Genomic DNA, 22651 nt, shown 5'->3' with positions numbered 1-22651 from the left:
AATTAGAATTATTAGTTGTGGTAAATAGTTAGCCTACTTTTTCGCTGAGCAAAAGAATGTGTCAATAGTCGCGGAAACGGCCGTAGTGTGGCGTAGCGAATGTGGTGTGCGTGAAGAGCGTGCGTGCGGGAGAGATCGCGCGTAGCTAGCGAGGTGTGCAGATCGAGCAAAGCGTGATTGAGTCAAGTTCTTCTGTCCTCGTATATACTCTTAAAGAAATACATTTTTATTTACTATCAACTGTGGGGAATTATAAGGACCTTCCTCCATCCTGGTCTACTCCTCTAGACAAATACATCTTCCCACATATATGAGCAGGACAAGGACGCGACCTAATCTTGGCGAGACATTAAAACTGAAAAACGCAAGGACGGCACTATAAAAAAATGAATGTTGTACTATTTTATTATTGATTCTATTGATCGCGTAAAAAAATAATTGTCACGAGAAAAAAATTATCGTTCGTGAGGAGAATTATTGTTCGATATTCTCTGTGAAAGTGAGACCATTCCTTTCAATAACCAGCGACAACTACGTGTAATGTTTTTCATTCTTTACATTACGTTGACGTCGTTATCATTAGCTATTTTTATACGCGTGTGAAGCAAACAATCATCTATTGTACGGATTTACGTGTTAAACGTCGCAATTTGTCATTTAAAGTTTGTAACAACAGTAGTTTTTATCGAAAATGCAATTACAACGACTATTATTTATCGCAACAACCAGATTAATAACTTTGTTTGTGCTTAGGCCCACGTCATGTCTGACGTGGGACAGAAACGATTATCTTAGCGCGGTGATACGTAATGTGGTAATTAACTCGATACTATCCGATATCTGGCGCGCGATATAAACGGGCGACGTGACGGCAAATCGAAAATTGTTAGCAAAACTCGATGTGACATAGAACGTAGAGCGGGCGAGAACATATTGTATTGACCGGCGCTGAGAATCACGCTTGATTTGACGCGGCAAGAGCGTTCCCGATGGATCGATAGCCGGGTAATCTACCTGGACACACAAGGATCGGGACCTTTACAGGTCCAATTAACAAACAAACCAATTTAATTAGCATTATCAATGCAATTTCCGTACTGGCATCGGAACTAATATTGGAGGCGGCGGAGTACCGCCGACGTACGTACGTAATGTACACGATATTGGTTCGAGCGAGAGGCGACGACGATTGGACGCGGGCCATGTAGTAATTCTGTAATATTGTGGGTGACAGTGGTTAGCCTTAGGGGATGGGCAAACAATGACATCCGACCAACGCGGCTCGATTGTTACGCCACCGTCGCCGCGTCCGCGTCGGTGTTGTGAATGACGATAATGTAAATACATTATAGAATTATTTACCCGGCATTTTGCAAATTATACGTATGCTCCAGAGATTTGCGAGAGAAAGAATCAACAATACGATTAACGTGTGCCATTAATCGTGATTAAATGTCTTTGAACGTATCTCGGTGTTGTTCAATGGTTTGTCGCTTAGATGTTCTAAACGTTATACATATAAATGAGAACGTGGGTTTAAATTTTAAATGATACATTAAACTAACATTCGGTGCCATATGTATAAATAATAAGCGATTAGGACATGCTGTATATGAGACCGGTTTACACGCATTAATGTAGAATGCATACAATGTTTACTATACGGCGTTTATAATATCGTATGAATCATATAATATCCGCCCAACACATTATGATATTAGGCAGATTTACGTAAAAATTTTATAAGTTATTGCAACGCCCGTAGAAATTATTCATTGATGGCCATCAACTTCTATCGAATACGTAATCAGCCTTACTACATGAATAATTTAAATAAATAAACACATTTATGAGACTAAACGAACAAGCGGTTGCGCGGTTATTCGAAAAAAAAAACCAGGTGTCGCAGAGATGAAAATACGTATGCCGCAAACAATAAATCTCACGCGTCCCAGCCCAAGCTACCACTCATAATTATAGGAAATCGTTAAGCCGCCATTATTTATTGATCAAGTTGTTAATGGATCAATAGCATTTCATTTTTCCTGGTTTGCCACGCTGATGGCGATACGTGAACCGCCAGCATTAAAACGTGCATGCCGCTTGCACACACGTTGCCGGAAATGGGAGTGGTAGCAGCGCCGTAATACAGTACAAACATTTGCGTTGTTTCATACTGTCCCTCGTATTTGTCAGGAACTATCGTTAAGTGACAATGTCTAATTTACTGCGCATTAACCTGCACGGTCTCCCCATAATGATCCACTAAGACTGACTAAGAGGATTCTGTTACTTTCGAAGTATTGATTTCGGCATTAATCGTTCTTTTTTAAAGACGCGCTACGCGTTGCGAGAACGACAATACAATATTAAACAAAAGAGGAATAAGAATGTTGTTACACATTGCGATTTAAATTTTGCGAAAATTTAAAATGCCAAGTTTCATGTAGAATAATCATTTCAAAGGAGAGAATATGATATGAAAATATTGCTATATTATTTTTAATAAAAAAAACAAGGAAACATATGCATGACATTACAGTCGAATAAAATAAATTTGTTCGGTCGTTGCGCGCGTTCATTGAACATATTCAAAGGTTTAACCAAATTTTTTTTTACTTGTATGAAAGAAGAAAGCGCCGGAGAGCTTGAGCGCAATTTTAATTTCCTTTTGGTCTGCAGATTTGTTACGGATTCCCTTTTGTTCGCCAGCTGCTCCAGCAGCGTGACATTTCAGCGCACGTTATTCTATATCCCCATTTCTATGTAGAATCATCGCATGACTATGTAATCATTATAGATATTACAAATTGGATCACCGCGCTCTGTTATTTATAACATGAAATTTATATAACGTATCATTGAATAAATTATATTTCTGCTTCAGTTGCGAGTCACCTAATTCGGGCTACCGCGTTATCTCCGCAGATTATGCATTCTCCTGTGATATTGAACGAAGCCAAGAGCCGACGTTTAAATTGGGTCGACACGACCCAGGGATTTCAATATTCACACTGCGGTTAAAGATCGGAGACTAATCCAAATGCGATCGGATGCATTACGGAGGAGAAATCGCCGTGCAGGCTAGGGAACGTAAATGTTTGTTTGGGACTCCACGTTGCGCCGTACACTAGGATGCGCACGCGTCTTAAGCATCGAAAAGGGTAAATATCTGCGTGAGCGTGGAAACTAGTACGTAATCCCGTCGTTTGATCACACGAGAGGAATACTTGTAGCCGATTAAATCCCATTGGAGTCGCGCCCGCGATAAAAGTGACGCGCGCGATTGAATAGCAAGTAGTTGGATGAGACCAAACGGCGAATTACTGTCGTACGAATATCATAAAACATACGCGCGATTTATCGTCATAACGATGACGTTGCGGTGATAACCCTTTTCGGCGATTTCACCATCAGGTCGTCTGCTTTCGCCCAGTTCTCAAAAGTTCACCGTTGCCAGGGCGGCTGGCAGTTCAACAACTTCGCGTTTCCAAATTGCAAACCATCGTAAATAAGCACGCTTATCTCGTCAAGTGTCGTCGCCAAACTCGGTACGCTTCGCATTTCTGTGCGAATTATATATAGCATCGTCAAACCGAGTTTGTCCGCTTGTTAAGACGGGCATAACAGGGCGTCGTATCGCGAATACCAAGCCCCGAGTACCAAGGATAATGGGGTTCGCGGGAACTTTGTGTGTCGCTAAATGGAGTAGATTAAAATATCGACGAGCGTTACGAGACGAGCGATATATTTATATCGCTTCGCTCTCTGCATCATCCATGCGCTCTTTACATTTATACCGCGTCGCTTTCGCTTCCGCGAAAGCGTCAGGACGCGTTAGCAGGAAACACGAGTGAAATTTCCTCTCGCGAGACGTCTCGCGAGCAAATACGTTTCTTCGCCCGTCGTACAGACGAGATATTAAGTTGTTGAGACGAAAGTTGAGGGCTTTATAGAACCCGTAAGACTCATCAATTTCCCGGTATTTCCGATCGGTCAATCCTGCAGAGACAGCAACATCATTGCTACAATCCCATTGACGGTGAAGAATGAAAACTCCGTTTAACAATATCGCTTATTCAGGCGCGTCAGCACCGGTGCAGACTTTCTTCGCCCGTATGGCGAGATGATCGATTGCATTCGCGCGCACAGGGTCCCGCAGTCAAAACTGCACCCGCGCCGGCGATCAATATACCGTGGCCTCGTGTGTCTCGGGTTCCGCGTGACTTCCCGTGTCCGTGTACTTGAAAACGGCACCGCCGCGTTAAATTTCTGCGATGAGCCGCGAGCGCGATGCTCGGCAGCGGCACAATGCCCACCTCCGGCCTCCGGCTGCGCTTTTGATTACGTCATAAAACCCGACGGAACGTCGGGCCGCGGCCTGGCCGTATCAAGGTTACAATTTCAGCGACGTGCACTGAGAGCATATATTTCACGGATCGGCGTATATACGCGCGCCGCTGCCTCTTTCGCGGCTCTGTACATCGGTTCTCCATTCATTTCGTCACGCTGCGTCGCCCCAGTCCGGTCGTACATCGCGAGGAAAAGTTTTCCGCTTATATTCGTTCGCCGAAACAAACGCATAATTTCGTTAGAGAACTCGCAGCGTCGGCGCGGTCGGCGCGGTTATACGAAAACTTTTCACGGTCCTGTATGAAAAAGGATATAGGCGGTACGGCACAGTCGAGCAACAGCTGCAACGACGCGGCCCGCTCGCCCGTAATAATTTTCATTTCGTGCGATTATTCGCGAATTGTTCACGGTATACCGCGACCGCGCGCGCACGATAACGACAAAAGAGTTTCTTGCCGGCGGCGGCGGCAGCTACGGCCCTATTTGTTACCATTTGCCTCGTAACGCTCTGACAAGGCATAAATTTTCCTTTCATCCGATACGTCAGTTAGCGGATCGCCGTGCGCGCACGGTAACGCGTGCGAGATCGTGCGTGCGTGACTAACCACGCCACCAGATATATCTCGACCACCGCGAGGAAAGATACATATGAGCGTGTGGTATGAAAGAGACAGAGACAGAGAGAGAGAGAGGGAAGGAGGGAGAAAGAGAGGCAGCAGGTTACAACAAATTGCCAATCTCAACCACGGTAACCAACTGCTAAGAGTTTACCCGAGTTGCATCAACATTCCTTCCCGCAACAATTCCGCTATTTCAGATATATAGACTCGATGTTGCTCTTTCAGCGATCTCGCACTTGCCGCAAAGACATAGCTGCAGCAAGTACGTAAGCGCGTGATAAAAAATGGGACAGCCGTGATTCAAAAGTCTATCGTTTGACGCAACTAGTTATATATATCAACGGCAATTAATATCAAATTAGAAGACGTAATTGCCGACTCTAATTGAATGTTTTATAATTCAGTGCGGACTTTATCGATCACGTTGCTTTTCGGTGACTCTCTTCTCGAAGCGAAGCTTCAAGTCCTACTAATACTTTTAGTTAAGATTTTATTTAGATTATATTTGCAATCTTTATATAATATTGTATATATTGCCCATTATATCACGAAATAAGAATAATTACGCACCACCATTTTGCCAGTTCTAAAATTCGATGTGACCAAATATATTTATATTGCGTTCTCGCGACACAATGCATTTTTAGCCAAGAACATTTTTGTACAAGTTCTTCCAGAAATCAACTCTATCGTTCAGTAAGCCTTTCTCCATTTTTAAATCTTGATTAATATTCATGTAATTATCTTCTTCACCTCTGGGCTCCCACTTCACGTTCACGTACTCATTCATATTTGATGTAGGGTTCCTAAAAATATCACGATTAGTTCTCGTTTTGTATCTGTCGTAAATTTAGCAACCAATAATTGTCCAGACGTACCCGTCCTTTGCAAAGTTCGCTAATAACGTGGTATAAATGCGCACCATCTTCTCCGCGGGCGAACCTGGTTGTGGCACATTTTTCAACTCGTCCGAATAGAATTCATAAGTCAAATCGTCACCATGAGCGCTGCCTAGTTGAACGAGATAAAAATTATATAAGCAAATGTAATTTATTAAAATATAATATCACGTTTCCTCTTTCGTACAATGAGTACCAGAGCGAATACGAATCTCCTGCTCAAACTCATAACTCGTAACTCACCGACCTCCACTTGGACCAAAGATTTTATCATACCGAACGGCGCTTCGTAAGAGAATATGTACTGGTAAATTGGGGACGAAATTCGGGAGCTTAATACCTCTAAACTGAGTGCGATCCCGGCATCAAACATGACGTCGTCCAACATCTAAAATGCACAAACAACTTTAATATGCACATCGTTAAACTTATATATACCTTGCTTACACGAAGTTTCGCGATAGCGGGACGATATTAACGTTAAGTACTCACCTTCATGAGCTCTTTCGTGGTTTCCGTGGAGATCAATTTATCCCCGAAGTAGTAACTCTTCAAGCTTTCACCTAGTTGGTTCTTCTGCCCGGCATCGGTTATATTCAAGTCGTTCGGCAGGAAGTTCTCAAAGTGCTCGTTTATCTGGTCGATATTGCCGAGCATCACTGAAAAACAAATGTTTTCATATCGTTTACATGACGCCGAGCACATGTAACTTCCGCGTAATATCGTATCGGTCATTACTCTGCACATAAAAGGCGGACTCGTCGGCCGTAAATCCGGCCATAACGGGCACATCGGCAATTTTTCCAGATTTCAAAAGCGTCCAGGGATCGGCGGGCAGAAATATCTCTTGTCCTATGTCAGCCTCGACCGATGGAATAAATGCTTCGGTGCGGCCGTTCATAGCGCTCTGCAATGATGCAATCGAAATGATTATCGGCGTTCAATACTCGTTAACATAATGTTCGCTTTGAGTGTTTATACCGTAAACTTCAATTAATGTAACGCTATCTCTCGTGTATTCAACAAGAAAATAATTCGTTCAATTAATAAGGAACGGTTTTACCTGTTTAAGGAACGGTAAGTCATCACTGGCCGCAATTAATTCTTTCGGAGAAAATTCTGCGAGTCTGGCAACCAACTCAGCAGAATCGCTAGTCTCTATGTCGAGCTTCTCGCCCAGTTTGAAGGCTACATCTCTGGCATCATAAGATATCGCCCATGTATTCACCGCGCTTCCGCTTTGCGAGATAGCTTTATTGAACAAACCTGTGGCACGGTAAATCGTGTTGTATGTACACATTTCACGCCCACGATGTGAGAGCGACAAAAGTTTATTTCGTTCAAGTAATCAAGCGATCGCGACATCTCACCGTCGGACATAGGAGACATCATGTGAAACTGGACGGAACTTGCGCCCGCATCTTCGCCAAAGATCGTAACTCGGTTGGGACAGCCACCGAAGTAATGTATGTTGTCCTTGACCCATTTCAGCGCCATCACCTGATCCTTTAGACCAGCGTTGCCGGGTGCACTCTTGTCGCGAGTATTTAAAAATCCTATAATTCAATAATGGTACGATTATTTTATATGTGCCTTCAATTTTAATGATTTAGAAATTATTTAACCGGCGTGTCTCATGAAAACACGCTTGTTTGTTGACGGATCTCTATACTCACCAATTGCGCCTAGTCTATAATTAAGCGTCACTAGAACGACGTCTTGCTCAACTAAAAAGTCAGGGCCGAAGAATACATCGTCTCCAAGGCCATGATTGAAATTACCGCCATGGAACCATACCATAACAGCTTTACAAGCGTCCTTGTCCAACACCGGAGTGTAAACATTTAGAAAAAGACAATCTTCCTCGCCAACTATATCTTGTTCGATCATACAGAAGAAGGGACAAGACGCACGATGGTAAGTCGCATCGTACGTGCCTTCCCAAGACTCCGCTGGCTCTGGCATCTGAAAAATAAAATTTAAAAAAGCTCGAAATATTAATTTATTACTCTTCTAATTCTTTGACCCGTATTTTAAATATAGAACTAGTCTATTAAAAAAAAATGTGTGTGTGTATGTGCAATGCATGTATATATCTGATAATTAATCAACTTACCTGGAATTTATTAAGGCCAACATTGGGCTTCGCGTAGGGTATCCCTTTAAAGCTATAGTACGCCTTGTTCTGTAATACTGTATTAGTCTTTAGGCCCTTTAGAAATCCCTGAGGAATTTCTAATTGAACATCTTGCTCGGCTCTGGCCGATATGACCACAAACGCACAAAACACAAACTTTTTAGACCACATTTTAACACTGCGAGATGATCGCGTAGTTGCCCGGCTTTTATAGCATCGGAAAACACGTTGACGATCAAAAGAGCGGGTTATGACGGACTATATTTACGCAATTACTACTCGGGGAACATAATAGCGCGAACAGGTTACCCGTAGAGCAATTTACGAGATGCCTCCATAATCTCGTGTGTCAACTATAACCGCGCAACATCGGGTTTTCAGGTAGAATTGTTAGGTCGGATTTCCTCAGTTTATCTTTAGCCTCGATACATAATCTTCATTAGAGGCTCATAATGCGCTTCCTGAAATTTATTGTAATCCGCAATAAGGTACATCATACAAACTACATGGCTTTTCAAGAGCCATAGATAAAAGAGATAAATTGCTCTTTATTGTTATATTCTGCAATATGCGCAGGTACGATGCAGGTTTAGCAAATTTTGCATCCATAATGCGCAAGTATGATGCAGGTTTGGCAAATTTTATAGCAGCGATGTATTCATTACGACATCATTAATAAATGTAATTCTAAATAGCCATTCGTGATATTTGTTAAACAACATAATTATCATGCATTAATATATTTTAAGAAATGGATTGAGAAAGACATTTATGATTCTGACGAGTCGTTATTAATCATCATTCGCCTATCATTATAAGTCAATAAAATTGAAATTTTCCGTGCGATAAAATTTCTGTCTCTACTTATTACATCTGAAAACAAAGTTCATAAAATCTTTATTTAAAAATTATTTATAGAAAATACTTGATGAATTAACAAAAAATATTCTTAATAAAAAATAATTTTACAATAGCAAGAAGTAATTTTTCTATTACAATAATTTTAGTTATTTTAAACACAGTTAATTGATTTAACTTTCTATTAATAACATTATGCACGAATTTATTAAAAATGTTGATAAATTCGCAATGTTATTGCTTCGGAAAAATTTCAAGTAGAATTTTGAGGCAGAATGCATAAAGTGCACTCGGAATGAATAAATTTCTATAATTTACTTTTACATCCGCGCAAATAGAAAAGCAGATGTAAAGAGATGAAATGAGGCGAGCACAGCTCCACAAACTAAGTAAAATGAATTTGAATGGTATGCCTTAATGATTAAGACCATGTACTCGATGCGAACTTCACGAGTTAAGCAGTAATTAAGGTCGAGTTAAAAGAGAATTGCTTTGAATTTCTACAATATTTACGATATGAAGTTGCATTAATAATGTACGGATTTATGGCACAATTAAAATTCGTCACAATAAATATTTTAGACAGATGTGTCAATCAAAAATTGAATAATATTGCCTTTTTTTGTCGGATTGGTCTAAAAATAGAAACAATTTTTTTATCCGAATATATTATGACGTTCCGACTTTTTTTATCCCTCAAAAATTTAGTAAGATAAATATTTATTTCCTAATGTTTAGTCATGAGTATATAGCAAAGTTTGTTTCACGATAAATCAACATTTGGGAACGGCGCAGACAGACGATGCAATCGAAAAAATATGAAATCGAAGTAAATCTCGCGCACGTGATTTTTCGCTTTAACGAACGATCCGACGGTTTCTGACAATCTGTTCGCCGTGCTCGGGAGAAGGAAGATACGTTCCGTGAGCAATTGCAGCCGTCCACCCAGCGTTCCCCCGAGTGAGCTCCAGTCTGTTTCGAGCGTGCCATCGAATTTTTCAAACTTCAATGTGATTTTCCATGAAGAGTTTCTCCGCCGGCGGCGACGATTCTCTTGAAAACGACGTTGCCCTCGTCATAAATGCGGCATCATCGCACTCAGACCGAATTTATGCAGTTGGTAGGGTAGGTAGGTACATACTCGACTCACGTTGCTAACGGTTCAACCGTTTTGGCGATTTCGGTCATGCACTCCTTCCGCTAAATAAAGTACTTTAGAAGATCGTATTTATATATATATATTGCCCGATCCGAGAAAAGAGGGTATAGAAATAAATTAGTTTACATATTCAAACGAAGTGGATCTATGCAGTAAAGGAGGAGTAAAGTAAAGCCGGTCGATAAGCAGTTTTATAACGGCAAGGAACAAGCACGCTTCCAATTTTTTTTTCCTAAATAGAATATCCGCTTACAGCAAGCTGCTTTCAACGGTTGCCGCTAGGGAAAAGACAAAAGGGTAGACATGGGACACTTGTGCGAAATATGACCACTTTGTCCACGACCTGGCATCGACGGCTCTCGCTTCTCTACGCGTTTTCTACCCGAGAAACTTACGGTCCAGTTTCACGTTTCAAAGCGACTTTCAAGTCGAATTTTAATCAACATGCTAATTTTCAAGAAAACAAGCGACGTGTGAAAGCAGTAATTTGAGGCGAGCGTTAACGTCAGGATCTGTCTCGAGTCGCCCAACTTAAAGTCTGCAAAAATGTAACAAGAACTTAAGATATATATATCTCCACTTTATTTTTTTATGTATAACAGGATAAAAACTTATGTAATGACGGTAAATCCTCTTTTCTTATTGTTGGCATCATTTCAAAAAGTGCATCGCTCGTCTCTTGATAAATTCCGCAGTTATACACGGGAAATGCAAAAAAGGTTTTGCATCGTGATATTTTTGTAACTTCATTTAGCATTCCACGCGCAAGTAATTGAGCAAACAACTTGTGGAAGAGCACAATAAAATTTCTCGCCGCCGCGCCGCGCAGTATGCGAAAATGCACAAGGCTGAGTGCTCAATCGTGCGTTACGCAGTCGCGGCAGTTTGCGAAACGTATCGCGATAGTAATAAAAGAGACCCGCACGAATTTATGAACGGGCGGACAGTCGTGAGCCGTTTAGCCGGTCGTTGTTTGCTCAAATTACGGGCCATTGACACCGGAAGAATTTCGGATAATACGAAAACAACGGCGCGACCCCGGGCGGCAAACGCCGGGCGAACGAACGAAATGAAACGCGGACGAATATTTTTTTTGTCGTTACCCGCACCCTCTGTCACAGCACGCGCCATCATCACCGATCCTCCCCGGCGCGGCTCCGCGCTGCCGTGCTCGAACATACACGGCAGACGGAGCACGCGCGAATTTGACACATTTCCGTCGTACGAAAAGCGTGCCGAGAGCATATTTCCACGTTTTTTTCCCTCCCACAGCCGAATCAACGGTCCGCCGTCACTCAGACGCGCCACCATCCCTCTCGAGCTTTTCACTTCGTTTTATAACAGTCCGTACTTTCGCAGCCCTCTTTCGTCGCCCTCTTCCTCTCTCGCGCTCCTATCTCCGCACTCCTTCTGTGTCCGCTTTTCTATTCGACTCCGTCTGTTTCACTCTATCCACTCACTACTTTAACAGTCTTCTCTTTCTCTGTGTCCATTTGTCCTTTCTGGTCACCTCCCCATTCACTTGCTCTCTCTTTCTCACCCTATCACCGGCTCTTGCGCATTTCGTTCGCTCGCAAACAATATTGCGGCCGCCCTCGTGCCTTATAGGCTGTTTTCACTGAATAAATTTAATTTAAATTTTCCTGCCGTTCGGAACGTTTATTAAGTAAATATATCACGCAAAGGAGAGAAAGAGGGGAGGAGGCAGAACGATGTGCACACTGATATTTTCCGCGGGACTTGCACCGCCAAAGCCGCGAGCATGTATTGCATCGCCGCGGATGCGTGCACGTGTTCATGATGCACGCACGAAATAGCCGGCGAAACGCGATTCTCCATGTTTACGGGATTAATTTATTAAGTTTCGCGCGCGAACCCTTTTACCTACCGTTTTCACCGCCCCTAGTCGAGACTCGCATGGTATGCGAATTGGAAAATGTAGTTTCGTCGCGCGGGAATCATATTAAAGCGTAAACTACTCGCAACAAAATGCAGCGCGATATACGGCATATAAATTTTAAGGGTCAGAAGTCGCGGATCAGCTGAAATTAAAATCTCCCGCATATCGATGTGCGTATTGTCCCTGAGTAATAGAGTACCTGTTAAAACAAAATCTTGTTAAGAGATGAATCTCGGCAATCTCGCTTATGCAAGATATCGAATTATACGACAAGCGTGATACAAGAGCTATTTTCCATAGCATGCAATGTAAATACACATCGGGTTATGCAATATGATATCATCATTAAATCGGTGGATTGACGTCGAACAGCTCGTGGCATCGAAGTGAAGACCGAGACAGATAAGGAACAAAGCATAATGGAAAGGAGAATGAGATATCAGATTCGCGGCCATTAGGAAGCAATTATCCGAGCACAAGTTATTCTTTTATCCACCTCGCTTCGGATGCTTGCAAAGAAGAAATTATGCGTAACATGTTTGCTTGATCGTAACAATACAAGCTCTACATCTCTCGCGCGTAATCATCTCTCTCCCTCTCTCCGGGATAAATACTAAAATTCATATTTGCATACACAGACCTTAAAATAAATCTTTAATCCCCGGTTTATTATCAGAACTTCATTAAAGTCATCGAATAAATATACGCTTTTTGCTCTTGTGGCAAAATAAAACATGGAAAATTTGTCAACCGATTAAAACCGCAGTTATATATATATCTGTCCGGCAGGCATGCATTTATATTTTTCAGAAATCGTCTTTTAACCGTAGTAAAATACGATGTTTGTGTGCTTTTATGTCGTACGTTCTGCTATTATTCAAACATTTTTTGCCAGGCCTTTGATACAAAGACTTTGGCATCAAGAGCGATACGCCGTGCATCGCTTTGTTGCTTTAACTAAAACTGACTAATCGCATTTGCAATTCTACTTGCAATAACAACGGATGCTACGATAAAACCGATTTGAACCGATCGATACGTGCAATTTTATCTAATTACTTTATAAAAAAAAAAAGATATCAAGCTAGAAAAAAAGAAACGCTGACAAAGTTATCAGACAAGAGAAATTGCCCCTTTGCTCAGACTGATGAGTAAACAATGATATTGAAATAGCAATAAGAAAATATGTTAGGTCGTCAGATGGAGATTAAACCATCGCGTAGCAAAACTTTAACCGCGATGAGAGTAAAGCATTTCTAGCAACGCGGTCAGGAGGTCCTTTGATTTGAATGTAAGAGCGATTTTCCGTGCGAGAGGCTTGAAAATGTCAAAGCCAACTGTTCATGGCTGGAGAAGAAAGCAGCAGATAGAGAAACAGACAGAAAGAGGGAGAGTGACAAGGAAGGAAAAGAGCATCAGAGGGGTTATAGATATCGCTACTGCGAATAGTGGAAAGAGGACGAGGGAAGGAGCAACATAATTGCTTTTGCAAAGGAGGTCACAAATTCGTCATTCACCGTCGTTGGTCAGTGCGGCTGAAAGCGTCCTTTCGAGCGTAAGGTTTTTAATACGAAGCAGAGTGCCGCTTCTGGTTTTGAAAGCGTCAAAGATCTCGTCTCTCGCGCTCGGTCCCGCACGTTCCATCTCCTCTTTCGGTTTTTCTTTCTTTCTCTTGCGCGCTCCTGCGGCGCGCACCTTTGCTGGCGTTGCGCGGGCCCGAACCAAATCGCCTCTGGTGGAATATCGATTATCGATATTTATTGCCATGCGGTCAGCATGCGTCGCCTATATATTCGACATTAGCCGATCAAACGGCACGATGTACGATTTTCGGAGCCAGTTAGATATCGTCGAGTGCATCACCAACTGGTTGGAAGATGATTTTCACGTACTGATACCTAAGCTAATGGCTTAAGGTCGGCTCACGAACAATACGTTGATATGATAGAACGGTACCGTTGATGTTCCCTTCCTCGAGACAACATGATATCCGCTTTGCATTTGGCTTGACGGTAATAACGTTGCAAAGGGATTTCGTACGCGAGAACGTTGAAACAGACACTACCTATATATTCGGATTTGTACCAATGATTTGTACGAAAGATAGGCAGGATATCTATCATTATGAAAGAACTGGAGGTGCTCTGAGAACCTGATACCATTATAGATATACGCATATGTGGAAAGGTGTCATAATCTTTAACATTGCCGTCGGCTGATTACGGAACTTTTGACGTCGCTCGGGGCGACGTCGACGTTGCGGCTCTTTACGAAAAGAGCCGGCCAGGGAACGGCAAAGGAAGGAGCTTATACGCAAAATTTCACGGTAATGGGGCACATTTTTTATCGAGATATTGTAGCCCCGGTTGTTTGCGCTCCACCCGCCCTGTATCCGATGTCAAACAACGAGATATGAATGTTTACGACGCGGCCTGTCGTAAGAACCGTAATTTAGTGGTTGCATTTTGTAAGACGTCGTGTGCTCCGTGGCTGGAAACCGTCTAAAACCGTATGTCTTATGCGCCGTATTCTTCTTGCTCGTAAATGCAGACCGTCCCGGCGCGGCGGTATCGCCCTTCTCTTCCCTCAGGCTGTCACGGGAAACGTTTTGTCTAGCTATCGAATAATACCGCGCGAAATGTGCCGAACATAATACCCAAACGTGTAACGCAAACGTTCGTGCAATAGAGAAGAGAGATGCGAAAAAGGTGATCGGCGCTGCATTCAATTTCAAGTTGCCTGTTCGCTCGAATAGTCCGCTTTATCATCGGGCTTGATTTTTACTCGTATATCTGAGACAGAAAAAGAATTCGCCAGGGAACTTCGTGCTTGTTACTTGTAAAGTTTTAACTTGATTTCCTCGGCAGTTTCTTGATGTCTAATGGGCGAGTTTCAAACTCAGTAGTCACAATTGCATTACTTAATCGATCATATAAATCGATTCCCACTCGGACACGTCATTTTCGAAAGAACTGACGCGGAAGCGAGAAGGGAAAAGTAGAGAATAGAAACTTAAAACAAGTAAGTTTAAAACAGTATAAAGTTTGTAAACCGTGTAATAAAAGACGATATAAGTTTATGGAAGCAATATTGCATGTGCACTAAACATTCGCAAAACATTCGCGTCTCGAATCTCATATATGCGTTGGATCAATCAAATAATATATATCTAGTAATGTTTATCTTATAAAACGTTATTCCAAGATAACTATTCTAAAACAGCTATTTTTTATGATAACGAAAAGGTATGATAATAAGAGAGAAAAAGAGAGACACTTTTGTCTTTCTTAGCAGATATGCAAACAAGCAATACAGTCTGAACTGTAGAAATATTACAGGAAATGAAAAGAAGTTTATAAGATTCACTTTCGAGAAATGTAAAAATAAGTGTATTTAACATTAATCTAGATATTGTAAACTGAACATTTTGCAATAACGAAATTAACGTGTTATTTCTCGCACATCTCAGAAAAATGAACACTGTAAAAAATTTGTGTAAAATTTACAACTATTATAGTGGGTAATTTGAGACCCACTATAATAGGTGTAAATTTCCACACATTCTTAATTTGTGTAATTGTAATACAAAATTACTTTTTCCTTCCGTACTGTAATTTTACAGAATTTTTTTACAGTAAAGTTGTAAAATATGCGTTTTATTATATAATATATTTAAAGTTTATATAAAAATTATTGAACACAAAACTATTAAGATATCAAAATAACAAATTTATATACAATACGTATATAAATATTTTTTTATTATATGTAATTTCTATTATTTGCGTGCACTAATAACGTTAAATATATCAAATTTTATTGTATAGTTTTGAATTTTTACTGATGACGAATAATTAAGATATTTATTTTACATTTATTACACATATTTATACTTATGATTTATATTTATAATTTATTTTACACAATCTGCACGTAATCGAAAATTTTAATAAGAAAAAAGAAAGTAAAGAAGGATATTGCTCCGTGTACGGTTTCACATGAAAAGCGTAGAATTGCTGTCTAACACAAGGATATGATACGAACGGATCAGATTTACAGGCGAAATCCGTATCTCGAGATATCTTTCCCTGGCGACGTAGATTCGTGGGCGAGGAATGGTACGCGCAAAAAATACACGCAGCACCACGTAGGGGAAATAAATTAGGTTCCTTGGAAACGAACCCGGGAACTGAAGACAGAGTCAATTATCGAGGACCTCGGCGCTCTCAAGAGACTGTACCTTTATAGGATATTCTCAAATCTCGATATGGAGGTCTTAACTTTCGAGCAACCAGGACAATTCAAATTATTTTAAGAAAGTTATACTAGATTTACTTTATAGGTATCTTAAAAAATTGTTATTCTAAAAATAAAAATAAAATTTTATACATATAATTAGAACAATTTATTTTTATATCTTTCAGGAACTGTCAACTTACTATTTTGAACAGTGAGAAAATTTTCTTCGTCAGTGGATGAATAACAGTAATGAGGCTTTATTGACTATAACTGGCAATCTTTATTAATAAGTCACAACGTTTCGACTCTAATTCGAGTCCTTTTCAAGTGTATGTTCTAACAAAGACTTTCGCTAGTCACGACAGTGTGCCTGCTCGTCAGATCTAAAGACTACAAGAAACAGAGAATTAGAGTCGAAACATCGTGACTTATTAATAAAGATTGCCAGTTATAGTCAATAAAACCTCATTACTGTTACTATCTTGAGTTCGAGCGCTTTGTTTAGTATTCCGCAAGAAATGTTTGACTGATTGAAGAATAATTTCGAGAACTACATTTCTCTACGAAAGGTTAAAATCTAGGTCGTGTCTATCTGCTTGCATTCGATATGCTATGTTTGGTTGTGGAGTCCCGTACAATTGTAACCAGAGACAATTGTGATGCGGTGTCAAAGTGACACAAGTACAAAAGGACAAGCGAGGTTGAGCTTCTGTCTGTAGCAGGATTCTTGTACACGATATCGTATTGCAATCGTCTATTGATCTGCACAATGGTTACGGATTACTCGCTGTTTAGGGCTAAGAATTAGAAAAAATATTTATTTATACAAACATTTTATACAAACTTACTTCAATGATTTATTAACTTCATTGCTAAATTTAATACGTAATACATTAAATACAATCATAAGTTTCCAAAGCTGAATACGTGATAAAATAAACGAGTAAAAACACAAACTGAATCTTTACAATTAAAGTACACGAAGAGTTTTAGAGGATCTCAAAGAATTTTAGCAAACAGGACTAGTCTCATATTATTTGCTCACTCAGCAATATGCTGTTTATCAGATAGATATCTCGTTTGCACGAGCTCGACGAGTGAGAAAGTAACACTGATAAGCGACTAGAATCGCGCCCGAGATGAAATCCTGTCACGGCACGTGGACCTGACAGCTTCTTGTTCGTCTCGTCGTTATAAATTTAAGGTGCATCCGCATCTGTTCGAGCGCCGGCGTGAGGAAGTAGGGCAGCAGTCGGCCGTATTCCTTATCTGATTTTTGCGGGGGCAACGTCCATTTTATACCCTCGTATTTTCCGCCTCGACGTGGTAATCAGAAAGATCTATAGTTACATCGCGGCTGAAGTTCTATCCAGCGTTATGTACGCCCCGCGGTAAATAGACGGCCGAGGGCGGTTACACCGTTACATCGAAATGAATTATCATCGTGCCGACGTCCACGCTACGCCCGTAGTTTATATGTGTATCATGATCGAGCCGAATTGAAAAACAAATCACACGACGAGCTTTAGCGCCGCAAGCTTAAGCGAAAACGCAAAGGAGCTACAAGAATCGATCGGAGGAGTCTGCCTTTAGCTTATGGATGAAAAAATGTTTGTATTAAATCTCTTAGAATCCCGTATAGGCGGTTCTGAAATTAAAACTTTAAGCCGAGCTTACGTTTCCTGACCAATCAATCACGAGCGGCGAAGCGTAGCTGAAATTTTGAGCCGCTTCGTCGTCCGGGAAGATTAAGCGCTTGTTCAGGAGAAGCGCGCACCCTCTTTTCGAGATCTCGTTCCCGTCAGGTCAAGGAGAAATCTAATAAAAATCTACTCGCGAGTCTTTAGTCACTGAAATCGATCGGTTACCACCCATTTAATCTCATCGCTTTCGATGCGCCATTCGAAAGAGATATCGAGTTTGTGCAAGACGTATGCAAACCATATAATAGCGGTGAAGATTACTTCTCTCTCGATGAATGAATCTCGCCCGCGCTGTGTCGTGTATAAATAAATGTTCTAAGGATCATCCTCTTCACGTTGTTATTAGCTATCACATTATCCGCTTTCAATCGCGATGAATTTCGCGAGCAGATGTCGAGTCCGAAAGAACGCGAGGAGTAGTCCTGCGCGTATAAGTAATTACGAGATGTGCGCGGCGTGGAACCTTTTCCCAGATTCATGCAACTCCCGGGACGTTAGTGGTGCACTTTTCGTAGAGATCGATCCCGTATCCTTACTCGTCTGCAACACGGAAACGCTTCTTCCCTGATAAATTTAATTTACATCAGGTTAACTTTGGAACAGACAGCATACTCTAACTTTCCTCCGAGCGCAATTGACGATTATATCTAGTCGACGGGGGATTTTCAGTTTTTCTCTAACAAAGTTCGGAATTAAATAAAAGAAGTAAGTATATTAAGAATATATATTTAATTAAAAATTGTTTTCTGATGAGACTTAGCACACAACATCAATGGAAGTAGCTTCGTGCTATTTCACACCAATGTGCGCCTTTTTAAGACACGATCGCTCTAAAATCGTCTGTTACCTATGAAATTTGCTATTTTATAAAATTTGAATCAATTGCCTTAATTAGATTCTTGTAGATATTTATAGTGTGCCGTAATAACCGATATAATCTGCAAACGCGGCCCAACACGCAACGGCGCGTGTACAAAATTTTTTGATCAGTCACGTGAAGCTCATTAACTTTCACTCCTAACGAGGTGAAAAGTACGTAGAAGCGCGCGCGTTAATTCGCGGTAACGTCCTATTCTTGCCCGGATCTCGCCTCCCGTTTCCTCGTTCGGGCGACAATTTTTCCGTTCGCATTAGCCTGCCGGAAAAAGCAATAACGTCTCTTTATCTCGACACCACGAGAGCCGTGAACCATTTTCTCTGCCGCGCGAATATTTTATTCCTCCTATTCTCGAGAGTCCCCCGCAGTTTCCGTTTTCTTTACACTGCTCACCCCGAATATTCTTTTCCCTTATTTTGTTTGCTACGGTACGTCTTTCACGCTAGCTCTCTCTCCCTCCCTCTCTCTCTCTCTCTCTCTCTCTCTCTCTCTCTCTCTCTCTCTCTCTCTCTTTCTGCCGTGTGCGTATACTTTTCACGTGCACGTGTGTACGCTATCAGGCTTGTACGTGACAGCGTTTACCATCGGGTCGGGTTTAAATCAATAATCCGGAAGACGGTGACATGAGACAGTTTGCTGGTGTAGTTAGCGAGGCAATGCAAGTTGGAAACGTCCACATCTAACCAAGGTAATTGCAACATTAAATTCAATTTGCCTACCGGCGCCCGTGTAAGATATGCTCTACGAAATTGCGCGAGTTCTTGACAAAGTTGATTCTATGACATCCGTAAGAAGAGAAACAAGGAATTTATTGCCGTGGATTTGTTTCTAATATCAAAATTGTTACAAGTTTAAACCTCACTTTCAGATACGATAACATCGAGCTAGGTTAATTATCTCGTGGTATAACATTTTTTTATTATATCTCCTAGAAATTAAATTAACATAAAACACAATTCCGTGCATTAAGGGGATCCTATAGCGAAGGGCGAACTTCCTCGATGTCGATAATATCAACATTTTTAATTCCGTTCTAATTCGTTTTCTATGTTACCAGCCTATATCTGGCCTTGTCTAACGAGATGCATCTGTCCTTGTTCAATTGCTGCGCCATCTCTCGCTACACGCAATACTGCTCATTCTATCAACTTGGGCTACGTTCGGATTCCCCATCCGAGTGCTAAAAATCCTATAGTATATGTTACGTGCACTATAGATTTTTAGCACCTAGGTGGGGAATCGGAACCCTGCATGTGCCTCTGCATTAATAAAGCTGCATTAGTAAAAATATTTTTTCTAGGCTTTGAATTTTAGTTCTGTTTACACGATATTGTTCCTATATGTTGTCCCTACTTCCGCTGGGTGTCATTTTATACATATAAACTGCAATATTTTTGTTTAAGCAAATATTGTCGTCAGGTGACAGCTGTATGTGCCCTTTTTAATTTTTTTTTTTTTCTGATATGAAATCGTGTGTTTGGAAATAGATTTTTGTGCGTACTTTAATTCTGTAAAAGAATTTTGCAATTCTGTAAAACCAATTCAAAGATTTCTTCTAATTAAGAAATGTCGGTAATTACTGCCACTATAGGATCCCCTTAACGATAAAATAATGATTATTACGTCCTTTTTGTTTACAATAAACTTAAAATAGCATTAGTTATTCACCCAGATGATACAGATCGGAAATATCTGTTAGTTTTAGAACGCGTTAAAAAATATTATAACATTTGCCTGCTCAATTTCCTGTTTAAACGAGATTCTCGTACAATTACCGCTGGTCCCTATTGAAGGCGCGCATCACATAGTGCCTATGGCTTTTAGCGGTCTCGAAAACAGGAAGCGTAAAGTTTTCATAATAACGCATCCTCTCCGTTAGATAGGGAGACCCAATTGCCACAGGATGCACACAGGGTCCGTCGGTTACAAAGGTCCGCCTTTTTTCCTGCTTGAGCCGCATCTACACGGAACAGCGAACGCTTATGCGAACCCTTACCCGCAGGGGAATAATTTTAGAAAAGATTTCCTCATTCAAAGGATGGGATAAACCGTTTTAAACACTTTCCGTGAAGCAAGAGAATAGAGAATGTTTCAGCTTTGCGGCGAACGAGGGCCCGCCGGGCCTGAGATTAATCGAAACAGTAGCGAAACTGTATTCATTATGCAAAACTAAATGCAATATATTACGTTTAAGCGCGACCGAATTCTTACTTTATATATCCTCCCCGAGCGTTACATTTCAAAGAAAGATCGTGTGTGTATGTGTTTATGTGCGCCCACGCGAGAGTGCAAGTGTATATATTTTTATATAGCAAAAACTAAAATAAACTGCTAGAAATCGGTCCAATCTTGGCGGAACACGTACATCTTCTTCAGAGAAAACTGTACGGCTTCTTATTTCTCGTGGCTAAATAGGACGGTGGGAAAGTTTTGCAGAAAATCAGTATTCCCCCGAAAAAGGCGAAGATCGCAAAACGTCAGACGGTACCTAGATTATAATTTCATTTTGCATTTAAGTACATTGCGAAGTTTGTTTTTAATTACACGCATTGTCGTTCACAACGAATGCAATGCTGAACACAACACTCTCTTGTATACAATGGTGGATAATGAGTGTATAATGAAAACATATGCAAGATATCATATTTTAAAGCTATAAAGTATCGTAGTATCATAAGGTATCATATAGTCAAACCTAAGTTTTCATATATTCCAATTTTTACATTTTTATTAAATTCATAAAAAAATAAAATCCTACATTCCAGCAGCGACAAAATAATTTATTCTGTTTGATAGAGAAACATATACAAATATTCGTGAATAGAGGAAGCCTTGTTAATAAAATGTTCCTCGGAAAATGTGTCCGGGCCGGTTATTTTTGTGCAGGCATGCGTAAAATATTGCATTCACTTTTCAAAGCAGACCCTATATTGTTCTATATAGCAATGTATAAATGGATAGCAGTGGTTACATAAAAATCGTTTGGTATGGTGTACACCTAGCTAATATACTCCATGTGGATTATTACTTTTATTTTCAGCGTGAGAGAGAGAGAGAGAGAGAGAGAGAGAGAGAGAGAGAGAGAGAGAGAGAGAGAGAGAGAGAGAGAGAGAGCACCCCCTCGTCAATACTGATTCAGATGAACGAATTTTACCGATATTAAATTTACGAGCTCTTTATTAAAACTTTTGGTGACATATAAATTTAATGTAATGAAATTGAATTTCACAAGTGAAGCATTATTGCTCCTGTGGATTTTGATCTATACACATCATATCAAAAGCCATTCATTAAAAGCATACTCGTTAAACATATACGAAATTTGTGATAATATCCTTTCTCATCTCCGCGGATAATTTTAATAATACAATAAATACAGAAGTAAGCAAACCGTTCGCGATGGTTGGAAATATACGCTAACAAGAATATGTATAGAATAGGTCAATTACATTATATGTAGCGGTACATTGTTATGTTATATTATTATTCTACGTAAAGATTTTTAATGTTCTGAAATAGTTTCGGAAACTGATACATGACATTTTTCACATTTTTTATTAATGAAAGAAATGAATAAACCAATGGCGTTGCATGACAGAAAAATATCATCTTGCGTCGAGTTGGCGCGCGGAACTGTTTTTCGGATTCATCCGGTGTCATTTCCCCGGCAATCTGCCTGGCCGTGCAAATACATATTTTTTCGTTCCTGGTTGGGCTAACTTTACCGGAGCGGAGAGCGAGCCATCGACGATGCAATTTATATCGCGTGAACTACGACCATTTTGAAAAGCGGCGTGCGCGCAGTAAGCCCGTGATGCAATAAAAACTTTAACGTGGGATATTACATACGCGTTTGAATCAATTTTTCTCGCAAACTTGAGACGCCCCTCTTCTTGTTTCAAACAT

At 40.6% G+C, this 22651-nt stretch overlaps 3 protein-coding genes across 7 annotated transcripts in view; 1 reads left to right on the top strand and 2 right to left on the bottom strand.

Moving 5' to 3' along the window:
* Ten-a (tenascin accessory) overlaps positions 1 to 22651 on the bottom strand; it is a 561949-nt gene that overhangs the window by 380952 nt on the left and 158346 nt on the right. The gene's annotated exons all lie outside the window — the stretch shown is intronic.
* The window catches only part of LOC139814095 (uncharacterized), a 248087-nt gene that overhangs the window by 169115 nt on the left and 56321 nt on the right, over positions 1 to 22651 (top strand). The gene's annotated exons all lie outside the window — the stretch shown is intronic.
* LOC139814664 (esterase FE4) lies at positions 5447 to 8204 on the bottom strand. Its single transcript, XM_071781093.1, has 9 exons — positions 7989 to 8204; positions 7549 to 7837; positions 7243 to 7428; positions 6936 to 7138; positions 6611 to 6779; positions 6365 to 6531; positions 6116 to 6260; positions 5852 to 5984; positions 5447 to 5779 (listed from the first exon to the last, which is right to left on the bottom strand). Exons 1-9 carry the CDS (start codon positions 8178 to 8180, stop codon positions 5617 to 5619), a joined length of 1647 nt encoding a protein of 548 aa, XP_071637194.1. The 5' UTR covers positions 8181 to 8204; the 3' UTR covers positions 5447 to 5616.

Source organism: Temnothorax longispinosus, chromosome 6 (assembly GCF_030848805.1).
Source record: "Temnothorax longispinosus isolate EJ_2023e chromosome 6, Tlon_JGU_v1, whole genome shotgun sequence".
NCBI classification, from domain to species: Eukaryota; Metazoa; Arthropoda; class Insecta; order Hymenoptera; family Formicidae; genus Temnothorax; species Temnothorax longispinosus.
The sequence above is the reverse complement of the archived record's forward strand: the minus strand, read 5'-3'. Positions and strand labels throughout refer to the sequence as shown.